The 14,623-nt window shown below is 44.3% G+C and overlaps 1 protein-coding gene across 1 annotated transcript in view; it reads left to right on the forward strand.

Annotated features, from left to right (window-relative positions):
- LOC8029407 (17-beta-hydroxysteroid dehydrogenase type 6) overlaps positions 1-14,623 on the forward strand; it is a 39,762-nt gene that overhangs the window by 24,542 nt on the left and 597 nt on the right. The window contains exon 4 of the mRNA XM_029978507.4: positions 11,659-11,791. Coding sequence (XP_029834367.2) covers positions 11,659-11,791 — 133 coding nt within the window. The remainder of the gene's footprint in view (positions 1-11,658; positions 11,792-14,623) is intronic.

Raw genomic sequence — 14,623 nt, forward strand, 5'->3', positions numbered from 1 at the left:
TGCAGTGAGAGAAGCGTTTATTAATCTATGCGTTTTGTGGGCATATTGTAAAAATGCGAATTATTTTCTTATTCTTGTGCTGGGAATAATGTTAAACCATTTAATCGTCTAAATACCCCAAAAGAACATTAAAAGGCCGCAGTTCATTATTTCCCATGACAATTATCTGAGCGAGAAAAGGCAGAGAGAACGCACAAATATCAGCACTGATTTTTTCAACAACTACAAATTTTAGCCTGGATAGAACATGTATGTCACAAAATTAAGTTTCCACTTAGAACTTCTCTAACTAAATAATTACGATATGAGACATATCTTGAGTTATGAGAGAATCCGAAATTAAGACCTAAATCGAGAAATTAAAACCAAAAATAGGGGTTAGTTTTGGTTTCGCTTTTGAATTAAAACGCGCATCCTTGCGTAAATATTACGCTAAACACCGTTCTTGTTTTCAGGGTAAAGAGGTGACCTGCGCTCATAACACCCCAGCTGCTTCGTATTACCAGAAATAATTTGTGTCGCTCAGTGAAACCAGCACACTAGACAGGCTGAACAGCGGCACGCATCTCCGACCATCACTATAACCGCCTTTTTGGAAAATGAGTGGCGCCGTCTATAGTTAGTTGGAGTCGCGAATAGGAACTGGAAGACATTATGTTTAATTTTACCGTCAATTTGCTTTGTAACTTGACTTGTTCCACTTTTTATTAGCGATTTTAGATAACATAAGCTATTGCATTTCACAGCCACAGTCATGACCCTGTACTATTGACACCTCTGTTCAACACTCTAAGAAAAAAGAATGTCTCAAAGGGCTAACGGCAGCATTTGGTCCTCTGAACTCCCATTTGCTCCCCGGAGAGACCATCTGGTTCGAGCTAGGTACCTTGCACAAATGCTGAGAACTAACTGCACTCGACCGGGACTAACCGAGAGGCGCACGGGAGCAAAATCAGCCATTAGTCGTTCTAAGACAGGGTGCATCTATCGAAACCACGACCAACTTTATACTTACGACAACGTCATCTGAGCGCTCCCTATTAAAGAGCCTGCTCCCGGCTGACGGCAGTGTTTTAGCACCGCCTAGTGAGAGGCGTTCTCACTAGGCGGCACAAAAACTCGGTCCTCCTACCTCGTCGGGTTTTTGTTATCGGTGGGTGTGTGCCAGCTGATTGCGCTTCCTGATTTCAAGCGCGTTCACGCTAAAATATTTTTTTTATCTCTGTAAAAAAAATATTGAAGGAGTTCATGTCGCGAATTAGTTTTTTTTTTTTTAGTTTGCCCAGCCAACACCAGATAGTATTGGCTGCGACCGCGCGCCGCCAACATCATAGAGGCCAAAACAACCTGATGCAGCCGGGAAAGACGACATAATATACTTAGTTCCAGGCCCAATCACGAGGCGCCGCTGAAATTCGGTCCTCCGGGAGGTGAGTGCTGGAGTATTTCCAGACGGAGTGGTCGTAAGTATAGAGTTGGTCGTGGTTCAAACGTCTGGACAAGAAGGAGGCGCCTCCTGCGTCGCCAATGGCCAGCGTTACCGACGTACTTACTGTTTCAAAACGCAGGGGAGGTATCCACAGGCAATCGTAGCATCAAGAATTGCAGGAGGGGGCATGTTTAAGAATTGGAGCTGACTTATATAACGATCGCAGTCTCTGTTCCAGGCTCTTCCAGCACAACGTTGAAGCCAGCGCGGACTCGAACTCCGCCATTGTTGATGCACATGCCATGCGGCTTTTGACCGTCGTCCTGGCGTCCTTCCCCTTAGCATGCCACTTTGCATGCTTTGGAGCGTGCTTTGAAAGCGTTTACATTTTTTTTTGTTTAACTGGGATGAAAATATATAGCCTCGTAGCACGTGGTAAAAACGTTTCCAAAGACAAAAAAAGGTTCAATCTGTTTTCTTCTTTTTTTTTTGTATTCTTTAAAATCTGTTTTTCTTTTTTTTTCTTTTTTCGCAAGATACGATGTGTTTGCCACGGAGACACGCAAGCGCAAACTTTGGCGGTCTATGCGGGGAAGCCAGAACATGGGTTCTTGGAGCCTATGGGGATGCTGTTTTATGGACAGTCACAAATAATTACTCTGTATACCGTTACTTCTTAGTAAGAGATACACTCCTAGGAAAGTTTAGCAACAATTTTGGAGAACAGTATTGGTGCGAAAGCAGCCCCATATTTGTAACATTGTTGACGGGTGAGATGGTAACTGACCAAACTTCTCTTTTCATATGACCAATATAAAAGGCGCATGGGTAGGCTTTGGGGGGTGTTGATTGATAAGGGATAACTATGTAAGGATGTGTCTTGATTGTTTCTACTGTCCTTTTTTATGTAATAAATACAAAAAAGTTAGTGCGTCGACGCCGTGTGTGTTGTGGGTGCGTCCTCTGCATTCTTATTCCTTGTGTATGTTAAAATATATAGGGTGATTTCAGATAAGATCGACCAAAGGGCGACTGGTCGACATTTTTAAATCAACTGATGTTTTTATATGACATTGTCTAGTGTCTGGTATAAACGAATCCACACTTAGTTTTGACCAGAAAAAATATTTGGAGACATGAAAAATCGTAAGGCAGGGAGAGGTGGACAGTTGCAATAACGCGCACTGATGGAGGGGGCAAGTTTGAAAGTGAATAATTAAAACAATAAAATTAGGAGAATTTTAAAACTTTTTACAAACAAACTATGAGTACAACTTGCTTGTAATATAAAGTAATAATATTTATTAAAAATTTAGTTTTCTAAAAATTGCCAAACATGCCTGCTCGAACGACAAATGGCAAACTTTGGAAATCTGTATCTCATGAAATAATTTAATCATTATTACATAACTTGCAGACATTATTTTACTAATATATGGCTATTATTGAAAAAATAAATAAGGTATCTGAGTGACACAATAGTTACAATATATTTAGGCAAACATGGGAAAAAAATAAACAAAGGAAAATTCCAATGCGAATAAAAAAAAACACCACCTTCGATTTTTTTTAAAATTTGGGTACCCTGTTATACTCTATTTCGGCATTCATTTCTATTAAAAACATGTTGCATCATTGCACTGTGAATGAAGAAACAACTCCCCAAAGTAGGGTCCTTTTTCAAAGCCTACACTTAGCAGTGTCCTATACAAGAAGTGACTCTGAGTTCCAGTTTCATGAAACTTGCACAAATCTTTTATATACATTTATTCAGATGAGGTCATTGATAAAAAGAGCGATCGGTCGCAGAGTAAAAGGGAGGAGAAACTATATACAGCATTGTACATAAGCGTACAAAGTGGTATCATATTAGAGACTAATGATTTGAGAAAAGATGATGCAGTGTGAAGTTGTACCTTCCGGTATATTTTACATCTAGAGTAAAATAAATAACTTTACTTCCACACACAAAAACAAAGATATAGTAGTAAGATATTTAGGTTGGCTGTGTATTTACGATTACAAACAATTTCAGGTGACGGATGCCATAGTGCCTAACTCGAGCAGCTTCGATGCTCTCGGTGTATGAATGAATCGTGGCAAGCCGATATATTTTATCCTGCTCGAGGATAACATTTTGGGATTTTTTTGATAGTGATCAGATAAAAAGTATTAGTAACCACCAACAAAAACAGTAGGTTAAATACCCCGTGAAGAAAAATGTGATAAATAAGATGTCCCTGCATTCAAAATGAGCAGTCCTTGGGATATCAAATTCGGCACTTTACGCTAAGGTTTTCCTCGCTGTACCCATTTAATAAAGTTGCTTCCAAGCAGATCCGACTGTCCGTGCTACATATACGTCACAGGTCCCTTCTGTTGATGACTTGCTGAGCCGCCACGCGTGCCAAGACTGAATGCCAGGGAAGGCGCGCACCGTCAGCCACTCTTCTTTTTTTTGTTCACGATACCGAACAACCTCATTTTCGTCCAGATATACAAGATGCACGCCTTTCAGTTTCTTTGATAGAACACTCACCATTGTCCTGGCCGTCTGAATTGCGCTTACTGAACGTTCTCTCAGGTTGTTCAGCGTGGCCTGGTGCTTCACGAGTCCGCCAACTCCGTCACATGCATTTTTCCCATGTCCAGATGCAGAAAATAACCACTGGGCTTGTGGGCAATCGTCCTTTGCAAATTGGTGAAGCTGGTAACGATTCTTGAAATTACTGGCGGCGCCGTCACTTACGTACGTCACGTACGAGTATACCGCAACCTTGTCTTCAACCCACTCCTTCACTTTTTCTAGAGCCAAGCAAGCGTGAGCGGCGTCGTGACACAGGTCCTCACTGATGATGGCAAAGCTGTTTGTAGATTTTCTCGTCGTCACTACACATGTAAATATCGAAACTTGTTTTTTTTTCCAGTGATATGCTTGCACTTCGTCAGGAAGCACGATGGTACAGTTTTCAGCAAAGTAAAAATGAAAGACAATGCTCCCGCGTTGCATGCACTGTTTTTCATCGTAGATCGCTTTACCTTGCGTTTGCCGGATATGGTTGTGAAGTACCCAACTTCCAACCGTCACTTGGATGACTTTTAGGAAAGTCTCAGGTTCCAAAGTTTTTTTCACAAGGCCGCCGGACTCCCATGTTGCAAGCACAATCTCTTCATCCTCCGGGATATCAAGTTCCTGGAGTGTAAGAAACTGGCCTTTTGGGCAGTGATCACAGTCTCCTTGAAGGCACAGTTCTGTAGCTGGGTCGTACAGAAATGCCGAGTTCATTTCACCAGTGTTGAATGTTGAGCCTGTAACGTTCTCTAGAGCGGCAATACAAACATAATAATTGGCGCAGCGCACACAAACGCACACTTCCTGGTGTGGAATACATTGGACCCATCTAGGGCGCAACGAATAAAATTTCGTTAGCCCAACGCCGGAATCGGGATGCTTGTCTTTGTATATACGGAAGGCCTCTCGTATTGAGCGTGTCATGAAGCGCTTTGGCACGAACGTTTTCTCTCCGTTGAGCATGACAGGGATGACGTCCTTCTGGTTGGGACTTTGGCGCGAACATTGTAGCTCGTCTTTCGTGAAGTACTCTAGGGCAGCAGACAGGTTCTCAGGGCTCACCTTGCACCTCGTGTAAGGATCCGGCTCATACCACACGCCATGCTTTTCCTTGAGTTTTCGGGATTTACTGATGAGGTACATTGAGGCCTGTGGAATCATCTTTTGAACCTCATTCTTCGTCAGTGTTGACGGCAGGAGTGTAAGCAGTTGACAACGTTCCCGGAGAGATGTGGCGGTTTCAAAGGCCTGCCGAAAGTTGTCCACCCACTCAGTGCATGTGGCGCATGTTGGTTCGGACGACCCCGATGGTGCGTCCCTGTCGTACGCAATACGTAGCCTTGAGCGTATATTCTTGACAGCAACCTGCTCCAGTTCTGTCTGCTTTCTATTGACATAGGCAGGCCTGTCCCGACTTCTTACGACGCTTGGTTGTCTCAGCGGCGACACATCTGTAGGTAGTATGCTGCGATTTAGATCTTCAATTGCTTCTTCAGCTGGCACAAATATGTCAGGGCACTGCTCTGAGCTTCGCATCGAGATCTCCTTAGTGATGTGCATGAAGCAATGGTAGCACAGGTAGTCCGTCGCACTCACTTTGGTGGAACAGTCAGGCGGAAGAATTTGCTTCAACGAGTTTAGGTCCAACTCGCCAACACTTCGAAAATTCCGCTGCTTTGGTATAGTCTTTTTGTGTTTGCAAAAGTAATCTGCACAAAACACTCGTTCGGCGCTCCAGGACGTCTTCATAATGTATACATAAATAATAGAAATTAAACCCCAACTGATGGCATATAATTGCCAAGTGAAAGAACTACTGAGTGCACAAGTGACAAGTCCGAGGCTGAGGAGCTCACTCACTGCAAACGTACATTTGAAAAGAGAGGTCACAACTGAGGCTGTCGGCAAAGCTTGATCCACGTCAAAGGAAGAAAGAGGGAAAGTCTCCGGACAAAAAATTGTGGTCAGCGGCCTTCGAACAAGACTTTCCGGAATCGCACTGTCGTCCCTCCACGCGCTGATATGAAAGCACCCGAGCTTCTACCACGTGGTTCATGACACAGCCTGAGCCATGTCGGCGACCGGTTCGCGAGGGGTTGGCGGTGGGGTTACGTTGATGGTCACTCGGATTAGCCCTTGCTGTACTGAGCTACCGCCTGCAGTGCCTTATCGCCGGCTGGTGTCAACAACGAGAACACACACACCCTGTCTACACCAAAACTACAAGCGTTCACCGCACACGCGTCGCCGCCGCTTTTAAGCTGTTGTGAAATTGCTTTCTTTTGCCGCGGAGAACCGCCTTATCTTAACTACGCGCCTGAAATCCTTCCAGGCGGGCGTACACAATATCAAGCGTTTCGAGAAATGCCCGTGGAGTAGAACTATGGGAAAATTCGGAGCCCGCGATGTCGATATCGTCGCCGTTGTGTTAGTACGCCGTCGCGTACTGCAGTCCCCCGTTGGGGGAGGGGGGGGGGGGGGGCGGTCTTACTACGATAACATGGCGACAGTGTTTACACTCTATGTATTTACGCGAGGCTCGAGTATTTGGGGATAATGCTGCCGGTTGGTGTGCCCCTTTGTGCCTGATATTATCGCCCGTGACGCCAGCGAGTGAGATGGCGACAGGCATGACTGCTCAGTAAACAGGCGTCGGCGGCCATGTTTTGCTGGTTGAAGCGAACCCCCTTGTCCTTGACAGCGAGCGGGGAAATGCGAAAAAAAGATTGTATCGGCCGTTTTGCCAGAACTAGCGACGAGTGTCGTCTGCGGTTTCCGGTAACTATTTTGCCATAATCGTGAGCTTAGCGAGGAAATGATTTTTGCTAGCCACAGAACACTACCACGCAGAAAGGGAATGCTTGAACATGTTTTTTTTCTGGATATATATCAGGGATATATATGAGAGAGAGAGAGAGAGATGAAGGTAAAGCGGAAGAGGAAATAGCATATAGTGTCGCAGGAGAATAAAGTAAACAAAGTTCCTAGTGGCCGATGGCTGCATGATCTTTTCTCGGATCACTAGTCCGTAATATGATACCTCTTTGTACACAGTATTTTTTCCTTAATTTAAGTGTGTGAACGATTTCTTTAGTTATCATTGGCCTCATCTGAATAAAAATATATAAAAGATGTGTGTTGGTTTCATGAAACTGGAAAGTCAGTTCTTGTATAAAACACTGCTAAGTGTAGGCTTTGAAAAAGGACCCTACTTTGGGGAGTTGTTATCTTCTTTCTCAAGAAAATGATGCAACATGTTTTTAATGGAAATGAATGCCGAAATAGAGTATAACAGGTTACCTAAATCTAAAAAAAATCGAGGGTGGTGTTTTTTTTTTATTCGCATCGGAATTTTTCTTTGTTTGATTTTTTTTCCATGTTTGACTAAATATATCCTAACTATTGTATCACACAGATACCTTAGTTATTTTTTTTAAATATTAGCTATATATTAGTAGAATAACATCTGCAAATTATATCATAATGATTAAATTATTTCATGGGATACAGACCTCCAAAGTTTGCCATTTGTCGTTCGAGCAGGCACGTTCGTCAATTTTTAGAAAAATAAATAAATTTTAAATAAATATGATTACTTTATATTACAAGCAAGCTATACCCATAGTTTGCGCCTAAAACGTATTAGAGTTCTCCTAATGTTATCGTTTTAGTTATTCACTCTCAAACGGGCCCCCTCCATCAGTGAGCGTTAATGCAACTGTCCACCACCTCATGCCTTACGATTTTTCCTGTCCCCCCGTATTTTTTCTAGTCAAAACTAAGTTTGGATTCGTTCATACCAGACACTAGACAATAACATATAAAAACATCAGTTGATTTGAAAATGTCGACTAGCCATCCTTTGGTCGATCTTATCTGAAATCACCCTATAATACGTGTGCAAATGTAAAATAAGCGCTCTTCATATGTGAATGTAATGAGCTTGAAAAATACCTCCCACGGCGATAACATATTTTTTAGCAATTTTTAATTTGACGTTAACTAGAGCCACCAGGATACTTAAAGGGCAACTCCACTCAAAAAGTCGACCCTATCGAAATGACTGATATCGCTTTAGGAGGTCAAAATACGGTCATACCCAAAATATCCCGTCAAACCGACGCCGCGATACTGATTAATACCAATATTAGAAATGTTCTCCCGGCTCGGTTAGCGGCCCGAAAGCGGGTGAGCAACGCTGGCACCGGGTGAGCTAGTGAAGCAACACTGGGCAATGACGTAGGTCTAGTCCTACGCTCTCGTATGGACGCCGCGAATGCTTCGTTTCCCGTGGCGTTCTGCGATTCTGCTGACGGCACGAGGTGTTTACCACATTATCCTGTGTTCTCCTATTTTTATTCGCGTCCAGGCAGTTGCTTTAATTCCAGCATGCTTCCGCGACAGCGCGGAAGAGAGCGAAGCGGTGCTGCTCGACGCTCACGCGCGCGTCGTGGAGCCGGAGAGATTTGCCGGTCTCGCGTTGGGCAATGTCGAGCAGGATTTGTAGTGCTGTGGGTTGCACCAAAACCGGGTGCGCAACCCGGAGCTGCGGTTCCACCAGTTCCCAAGAGACCGGAAGAGGCACAAGGTGTGGGTCGGTGCCGTTCGCCGGATAGACTTCGGAAGACCGTTGACTCCGAGCTCCAACGCGAAGCTCTGCTCCCAGCACTTTACGTCTGACACCTACACACGGGATCTGCGGCTGCTGACTGTTGCGGGTTTCACCACGAAACAGGCGTCTTTGAAGAACGATGCGGTGCCGTCGCTGTTCGCGTACCGTCCGCCGGCTGCTCCACCACGATCGGCTGGGCGCAGCAGGTCGCGGCTGATCTAACTAGCGTGCACATAAAGGCACCTTGGCTTTAACAACTTAGACCACTTGTGGATAGATCTGTCCATCTATCTCCCATTTCGTTTCCTCGGTCCGCGCGCAAGAAACAAATACAGTCACGCTGCGTCGGCACCGACCGCGTCATATTTATAGCAGTCGGATTTGCTTTTCGGCCGGTAAATTTATAAATGCACACTAAAACTTACTACATTTGATGCATATCAACAAAGTGAAGCGGTAAAAAAAGAAAATGTGCACCTAACCTTCTGTTTTGAAACTCCACGTGCGACTGAGCCGACCTTGTCGGCGCGTCGGCTCAGAAGCGCGGGACTAGAACTAGGTCATGCCGACGACGCGCCACTAGTATCAGTGTTGCCAAGCTGCTTCAACCGGTAGTTTCGGTTTCGCCGTGCCACCGGACCGATTCTTGCATTCGCGATATCTACAAAACTATACACACTACCGAAAAACAAATTATATCTCGTGATTCAGGGTCGCCGGCTTCGACTAAAGAGATCATAACCCAAAAATTGTAAAAATGGAGTGGAGTTGCCCTTTAAGGGCGAAAATCAGTGATCAATAAGGTAAGGGCGCAACATTTAGTCGCAGTGGGTTCAAAAGTTAGTCCTACGGGTTCAGCTTTCAGGGACTAACGGGAGGGGCGCGAAATTTGCTCCCCTCCCCGTTAGTCCCCCAGGCGACTAATGGTGGTGGCAGCGCGTTTGGTCCCCGGAGGGACTAAGTCGCGCTCCCTTTTTTTTTTCGAGTTCAAAAACATAAATGCTTCGCAATGTGAATTCTCCGATAATGAGACAAACGTACTTCATGCATTTACCACTTGGCCTTGGAACTTTAGCCCATACGGTGAGCATCCAAATTAACTGGGCCCATATTAACAATACATGACTGAGGTCTCTTCCAGAGAATTCAATCTTTAGTATCTCTGAAGGGTCAACAGGCTATAATATATTCGTTCTTTCATTCTGATTTTATGAAGCTTGATTTTAAAGCTAAAGCCGAAAACGCTCTTCAGTTGTCACACGTGGAACTCATATGGTAACGCCTGTGCATTGTACTCTAAAGGCGGGTTCATACTCTTGCGACCGAGTAAGATCTAGAGAGACCAGACCGTTTTTTAAGCCTCTTGCGATCTCTTAGCACCAGCTCCGCTGCATCGCATCCGGTCCCACGAAGTCGCAAAAGGCTTAAAAACGGGTCTGGTCTCTCTCGGTCTTACTCAGTCGCAAGAGTGTGAACGGCGCTTAACCCGACGGTGAGAGATGACGGAGAAAAAAAAAAGAACATCACCAACTTCTCCATGCAACGGCCCTTTCATTCTTCAATTGGACATGCACAAAAACTCATTCAATCAAGCGCGAAAAAAAAATCAACGTGACGTTGCGCTTTCAAAGTGAATTCGTTTTCGCGCGTTGCCTTAGCGCTGCATATTTACTTCTGGCAGCAACTGCGTCACCCACCTACACTCTAATAACTAAAATATGCTATGAATCTCATAGTCTACGCCAAATTTGACCCTGGCCACTGTTCCGGTGGGAGGATCTGACGGGATGATTTTCGACTATTGAAGTAATTAGGTATCTAGGACGAATGTTTTTATCTAATATTAACCGATACAAATTTAAAATGAGTCAAGCTTACTCACGCTAAGACCGTGGAGCACAGAATGCGTTAAACGCGAACTACCACTTCGCAGAACTATCTAACAGAAATTGACGCTACGGGACGGAGTCGCATGATGTGGTCACGTCAAGCGATATCGATTTTCCCGCCAAGCATGGCGGACCAAAAACATAATGTTTTGAGGTCTTATAACTTTGTTGGGTGACATAATTACTTGACGATCAATTTCGTCTCCACATTTGGCGAGGTAATTGCCGTGAGGGTTCATTATGACATTTTCTCGTGACGATCCTTCGTGATGGTGCTTCGCGACGGCTCTGCATGGCGGTTATCTCGAGGAATTCACTTTAGGTGAATTCTTTAATCTTAAGTTGAAAGGGACGTTGCCAAGGTATTATTTTTATTTAATTTTCTTAGTTAATAAACAAGAAAATTCGGCAGCAAAAACAAATTCTGTATTAAGAAAACGGTGTGAACTTTGCTTTAGACATTGTCTTCGTTGTAAGCTGGTGTTGATGGAGATAACATGGCGGGACACCGCTATAGTGAGATTGATAGAAACCAACATTAGTTCATACATATTTGTATTACTCTTTTTTTTTTAGTCGCATTTCAATTGTTAATTTTGAGGGCAGTCATCATTAAGAACTAAACCATTTTAGTGAATGCAAACAAAACAGACAAATTGATTGTTGAGATATTCACTGATCACTTTTAGAGTATATCTCGCCCGATTTTAAAACTATAGAAGGAGCGCCGCAGGTGCTGCTGACAATAGACCATTTGCCAAATTACTCAAGCATCAAGAATAATGCCGAGATGGTAGGTACAAGGGCTGCGAGTGCTGCAGCGTCATCATCCCTAACTGTTCAAAACCCGAAAATTCATAACAAAGCGAACTTTTCACGCGCGTTCCATGGATGTTTTAATTTGGTTATTTTCTTTCCGAATCTTTTTAGAGGGTGGGGGAGAACGTGCCGCGCGCGTACCTATGTTCACTGCATTTTCTTACATGCTTGGGTAATTTAGCAAAGGGTGCATTTTTTTAGATGAGTAATATAGTGCGAACAGGAACGTCTCACATGTACATCACCGCCCTATGTGCATGCTCTATGCATCGAATGGCGCGTACGAGAACTTCGCGTCTTTGATGCAGCACCGCCAGTGACCTGAACCTTTACGCAGCCCACTTCACCGGTCCCGGCTCAGTGGTGTACTCCATGTGCAAGCACGCCATCTCCTCACTGGCTGAGGGTCTCCGTCGAGAGTGCCAACGCTACGGCGTTCAAGTATGCTCCATCGAACCCGCTGGTTACCGGTAAGTGGCGGGCGGACAACAAGCCCATCGTTAACGGCATGACAACAACATGGATATAGGCACTATGGTGGCCATTGTTTTACTGGCACTATGGGTTTCCTACACCTAACATCTTTTCCCGACACGCTGTCAAACGGTGTTTAACAAAAAAAAAAAAAAAAAAAAAAAACGAAAGCCGATGCCAATTAGTTGTCTACGGCCGTGCAGGCGATACCTTCCGTCATTTTCCCTCTTTTAATGCACGTAAACGATTTATCCTTGGCACCATCTTTGGAGGTAATATAATTCGGAAGTGAGCATATGGGTCATTTTACGACAGGACTGAAGATGTACTATCCGGAAAGAATTTCGGACATTTAAATCTAAGGTCTTTGTTTAGTCTTGATGGAAGCCGCTCAGCGGTGCCTACGCCATTTTGCCCACTGGCGGGTCGACTTCTCGAGCGCCGGCTCATCTAAAATCAAAATAAAGGTTGGCATTATTTAAAATAGAGTACCAGCTTATGCTCCACGAGTCGGAAACAGAGTTGTATTATGGGCCAATGCAGGCAAACAAGAGGGTGCTTTCACACGACCATGATGGAACGCTGCTTCGGCAAAAATCTCCACCAGAAATAATGTCGGAGACATTCGCCCGGTTTTCTTCTATGTTCGCTATGCATTTCTTGGCTAGGAAGCCGTTCTCCAGATCTTTCGAGCTCTTATATGTCGTGGTCGACTGCTTAGGGAAAAGTGGTCGGGACCACAAAGGAAAGTCGAAAGGCACCCAATATTTCTGAATGCAATATCTTTGTTCGAACATAGACGAGCCGGCGCTCCAGAAGTCGGCTAGCCAACGCCCAACTGGTCCCAGCAGGTGGCGTGGGTTGGCTCTGAAGAGGGAAAATAAAATAAGCTGGTGTTATTATCACAAATACTTCCCCAATTTTTTTTTTTTTTTTTTAGTACCGTCGTCAACTGAGCCGACTGATAACTTTTCACTTTACCGACACAAAAGAGGAAGCTAAATAATTATCACTTGCATGCGAATATAAAAAAGGGGGCCACCCGCACAGACGCAGAGACCTGCTGCACTCTAAAAAAAGCCCGTGCGCCTGCTTTCCCGCACAGCACTCGGAGAGCCAATCACCGCAATTTAAGGAAGCGACTGAGCGAGTGAGGATGCCGAAACATATGTTTAGACCAAAAAAACGCAGTCTGAGTTTGACATTAAGCAGCGCAAAACGTCACGCTTGCATTGCTTAATGTCACAACGCAGACTGCGTTTTTTGGTCTAAACATATGTTTCGGCATCGTCATTCGCTGAGATGCCTCCGTAAATTGCGGTGATTGGTTTTCCGAGTGTTGGGCGGGAAAGCAGACGCACGGGCTTTTTTTAGATTGTGGCTTTGTATTTTGTAGTTTTTGAGCACGCTGGTTGGTAACGTGACCGGGAGTGACGTCAGGTGCAAGTGCGATTTCTTTCATAATTACACCATCTGTAGCTGGGTGTGAATATGCAGCCCAGCAAGCTGTACAAAATACGCCAGAACACATACTAGACTCTAGAGCTGATGAGCCAATTGGCTCTTTAAAGATACTCCAGGGGCATTTTGGGAACGCGCTTTTACCAAAGCGCCTTTCTCGGCGAAAAGTTTCAATTCTATGGGGATTTTGGACCAGCTTCTTTTCTCCCGAACTCAGTGTGAAAATCATGTTCCTTGAATAATCATTCAGTTCGCGCTCGCCCTCACCCGCCTTAGGCAAAAGGAGAAAACCTACTTTCACAAAAGCTAACGAATATATATAGTACTGCTTATTCCTCATACATTATGTGACCTGTCTAGCCAACATCAGTTTAATGATAAAAGCGAATAAAATTTGCCAAGCAACGGTGGTAGCGAGCTGAAATGGTTAATTTTTCTTGCAAATTGTAAAGCTTCCCATAAAGTTCTTAATGGGAAGCTACGCCAATGTAACTACTGTAAGAGAATCTGATTTCACCTCTTGCTATTTTTTTTTAATTCCCCATTAATATCAGTGTTGTGATTGCTTTATGAAGCCGAGTTCCACTAAAGAGGCAGATATACTATTCTAAAAAAATCCTAAATCACGACATATATCACGCCAATAACCTACCTTTTGTGTGAACTACCGCAACTTGCGAGCGAAGAGACACAATTTTAAGAGAGCAAGCGTACTGAAGACTGCTCGAACAGAGCCATTCATGGGTTCAATCACAGCCTCTGTCTAAAATTCCCATACACCGCGGAAAGCACAGATGCGATTGTAAGGAGAGTTTCGACCGCCGTCCAATGCTCTAAGCAAGGTACTGAATATTTCTAAAAGAAGATGCATTATTTCGTATGTCTTGCTGTTTTTTCTCTTTTTTATCGCATTACATCGGAAGCCGAAGAACACAATCAACTTTTGACAAAAATAATTACTGGAGAAGGGGAACAAGGGCGACAAAGGACAAACACAAATCTCCAAACCAGGACCAGGCGCGCTCGCTCGCACCTTTGACTTTAATTGCATCATAATCGACCTTGTTTTTGCGGGGCTTGTATTAATGATTGTGTGGCACATAATCACACATGATAATATACTGGACAGTAACACGAAACAAAGACCATCTGTGATACATTTTTCAAATAGATTTTTCAACAATGAGCGCAATCTACCACTTGCTGCGCCGATTCTTCGAGTCCGTCATAGTTTTATTCTTGCACTTTGAGCCTGTATTGGACGCAAGGGCTGTGTTAGCGTGCAACGTGAAGTCGTCTTTCCTCCTGTCGGAGAGAAGTACTGCCTTTCCGTTCGGGGAGGGCACGGATAGGAATCACGCTTCCTG

Source organism: Ixodes scapularis, unplaced genomic scaffold (genome assembly GCF_016920785.2).
Source record: "Ixodes scapularis isolate PalLabHiFi unplaced genomic scaffold, ASM1692078v2 PGA_scaffold4__175_contigs__length_147842914, whole genome shotgun sequence".
NCBI classification, from domain to species: domain Eukaryota; kingdom Metazoa; phylum Arthropoda; class Arachnida; order Ixodida; family Ixodidae; genus Ixodes; species Ixodes scapularis.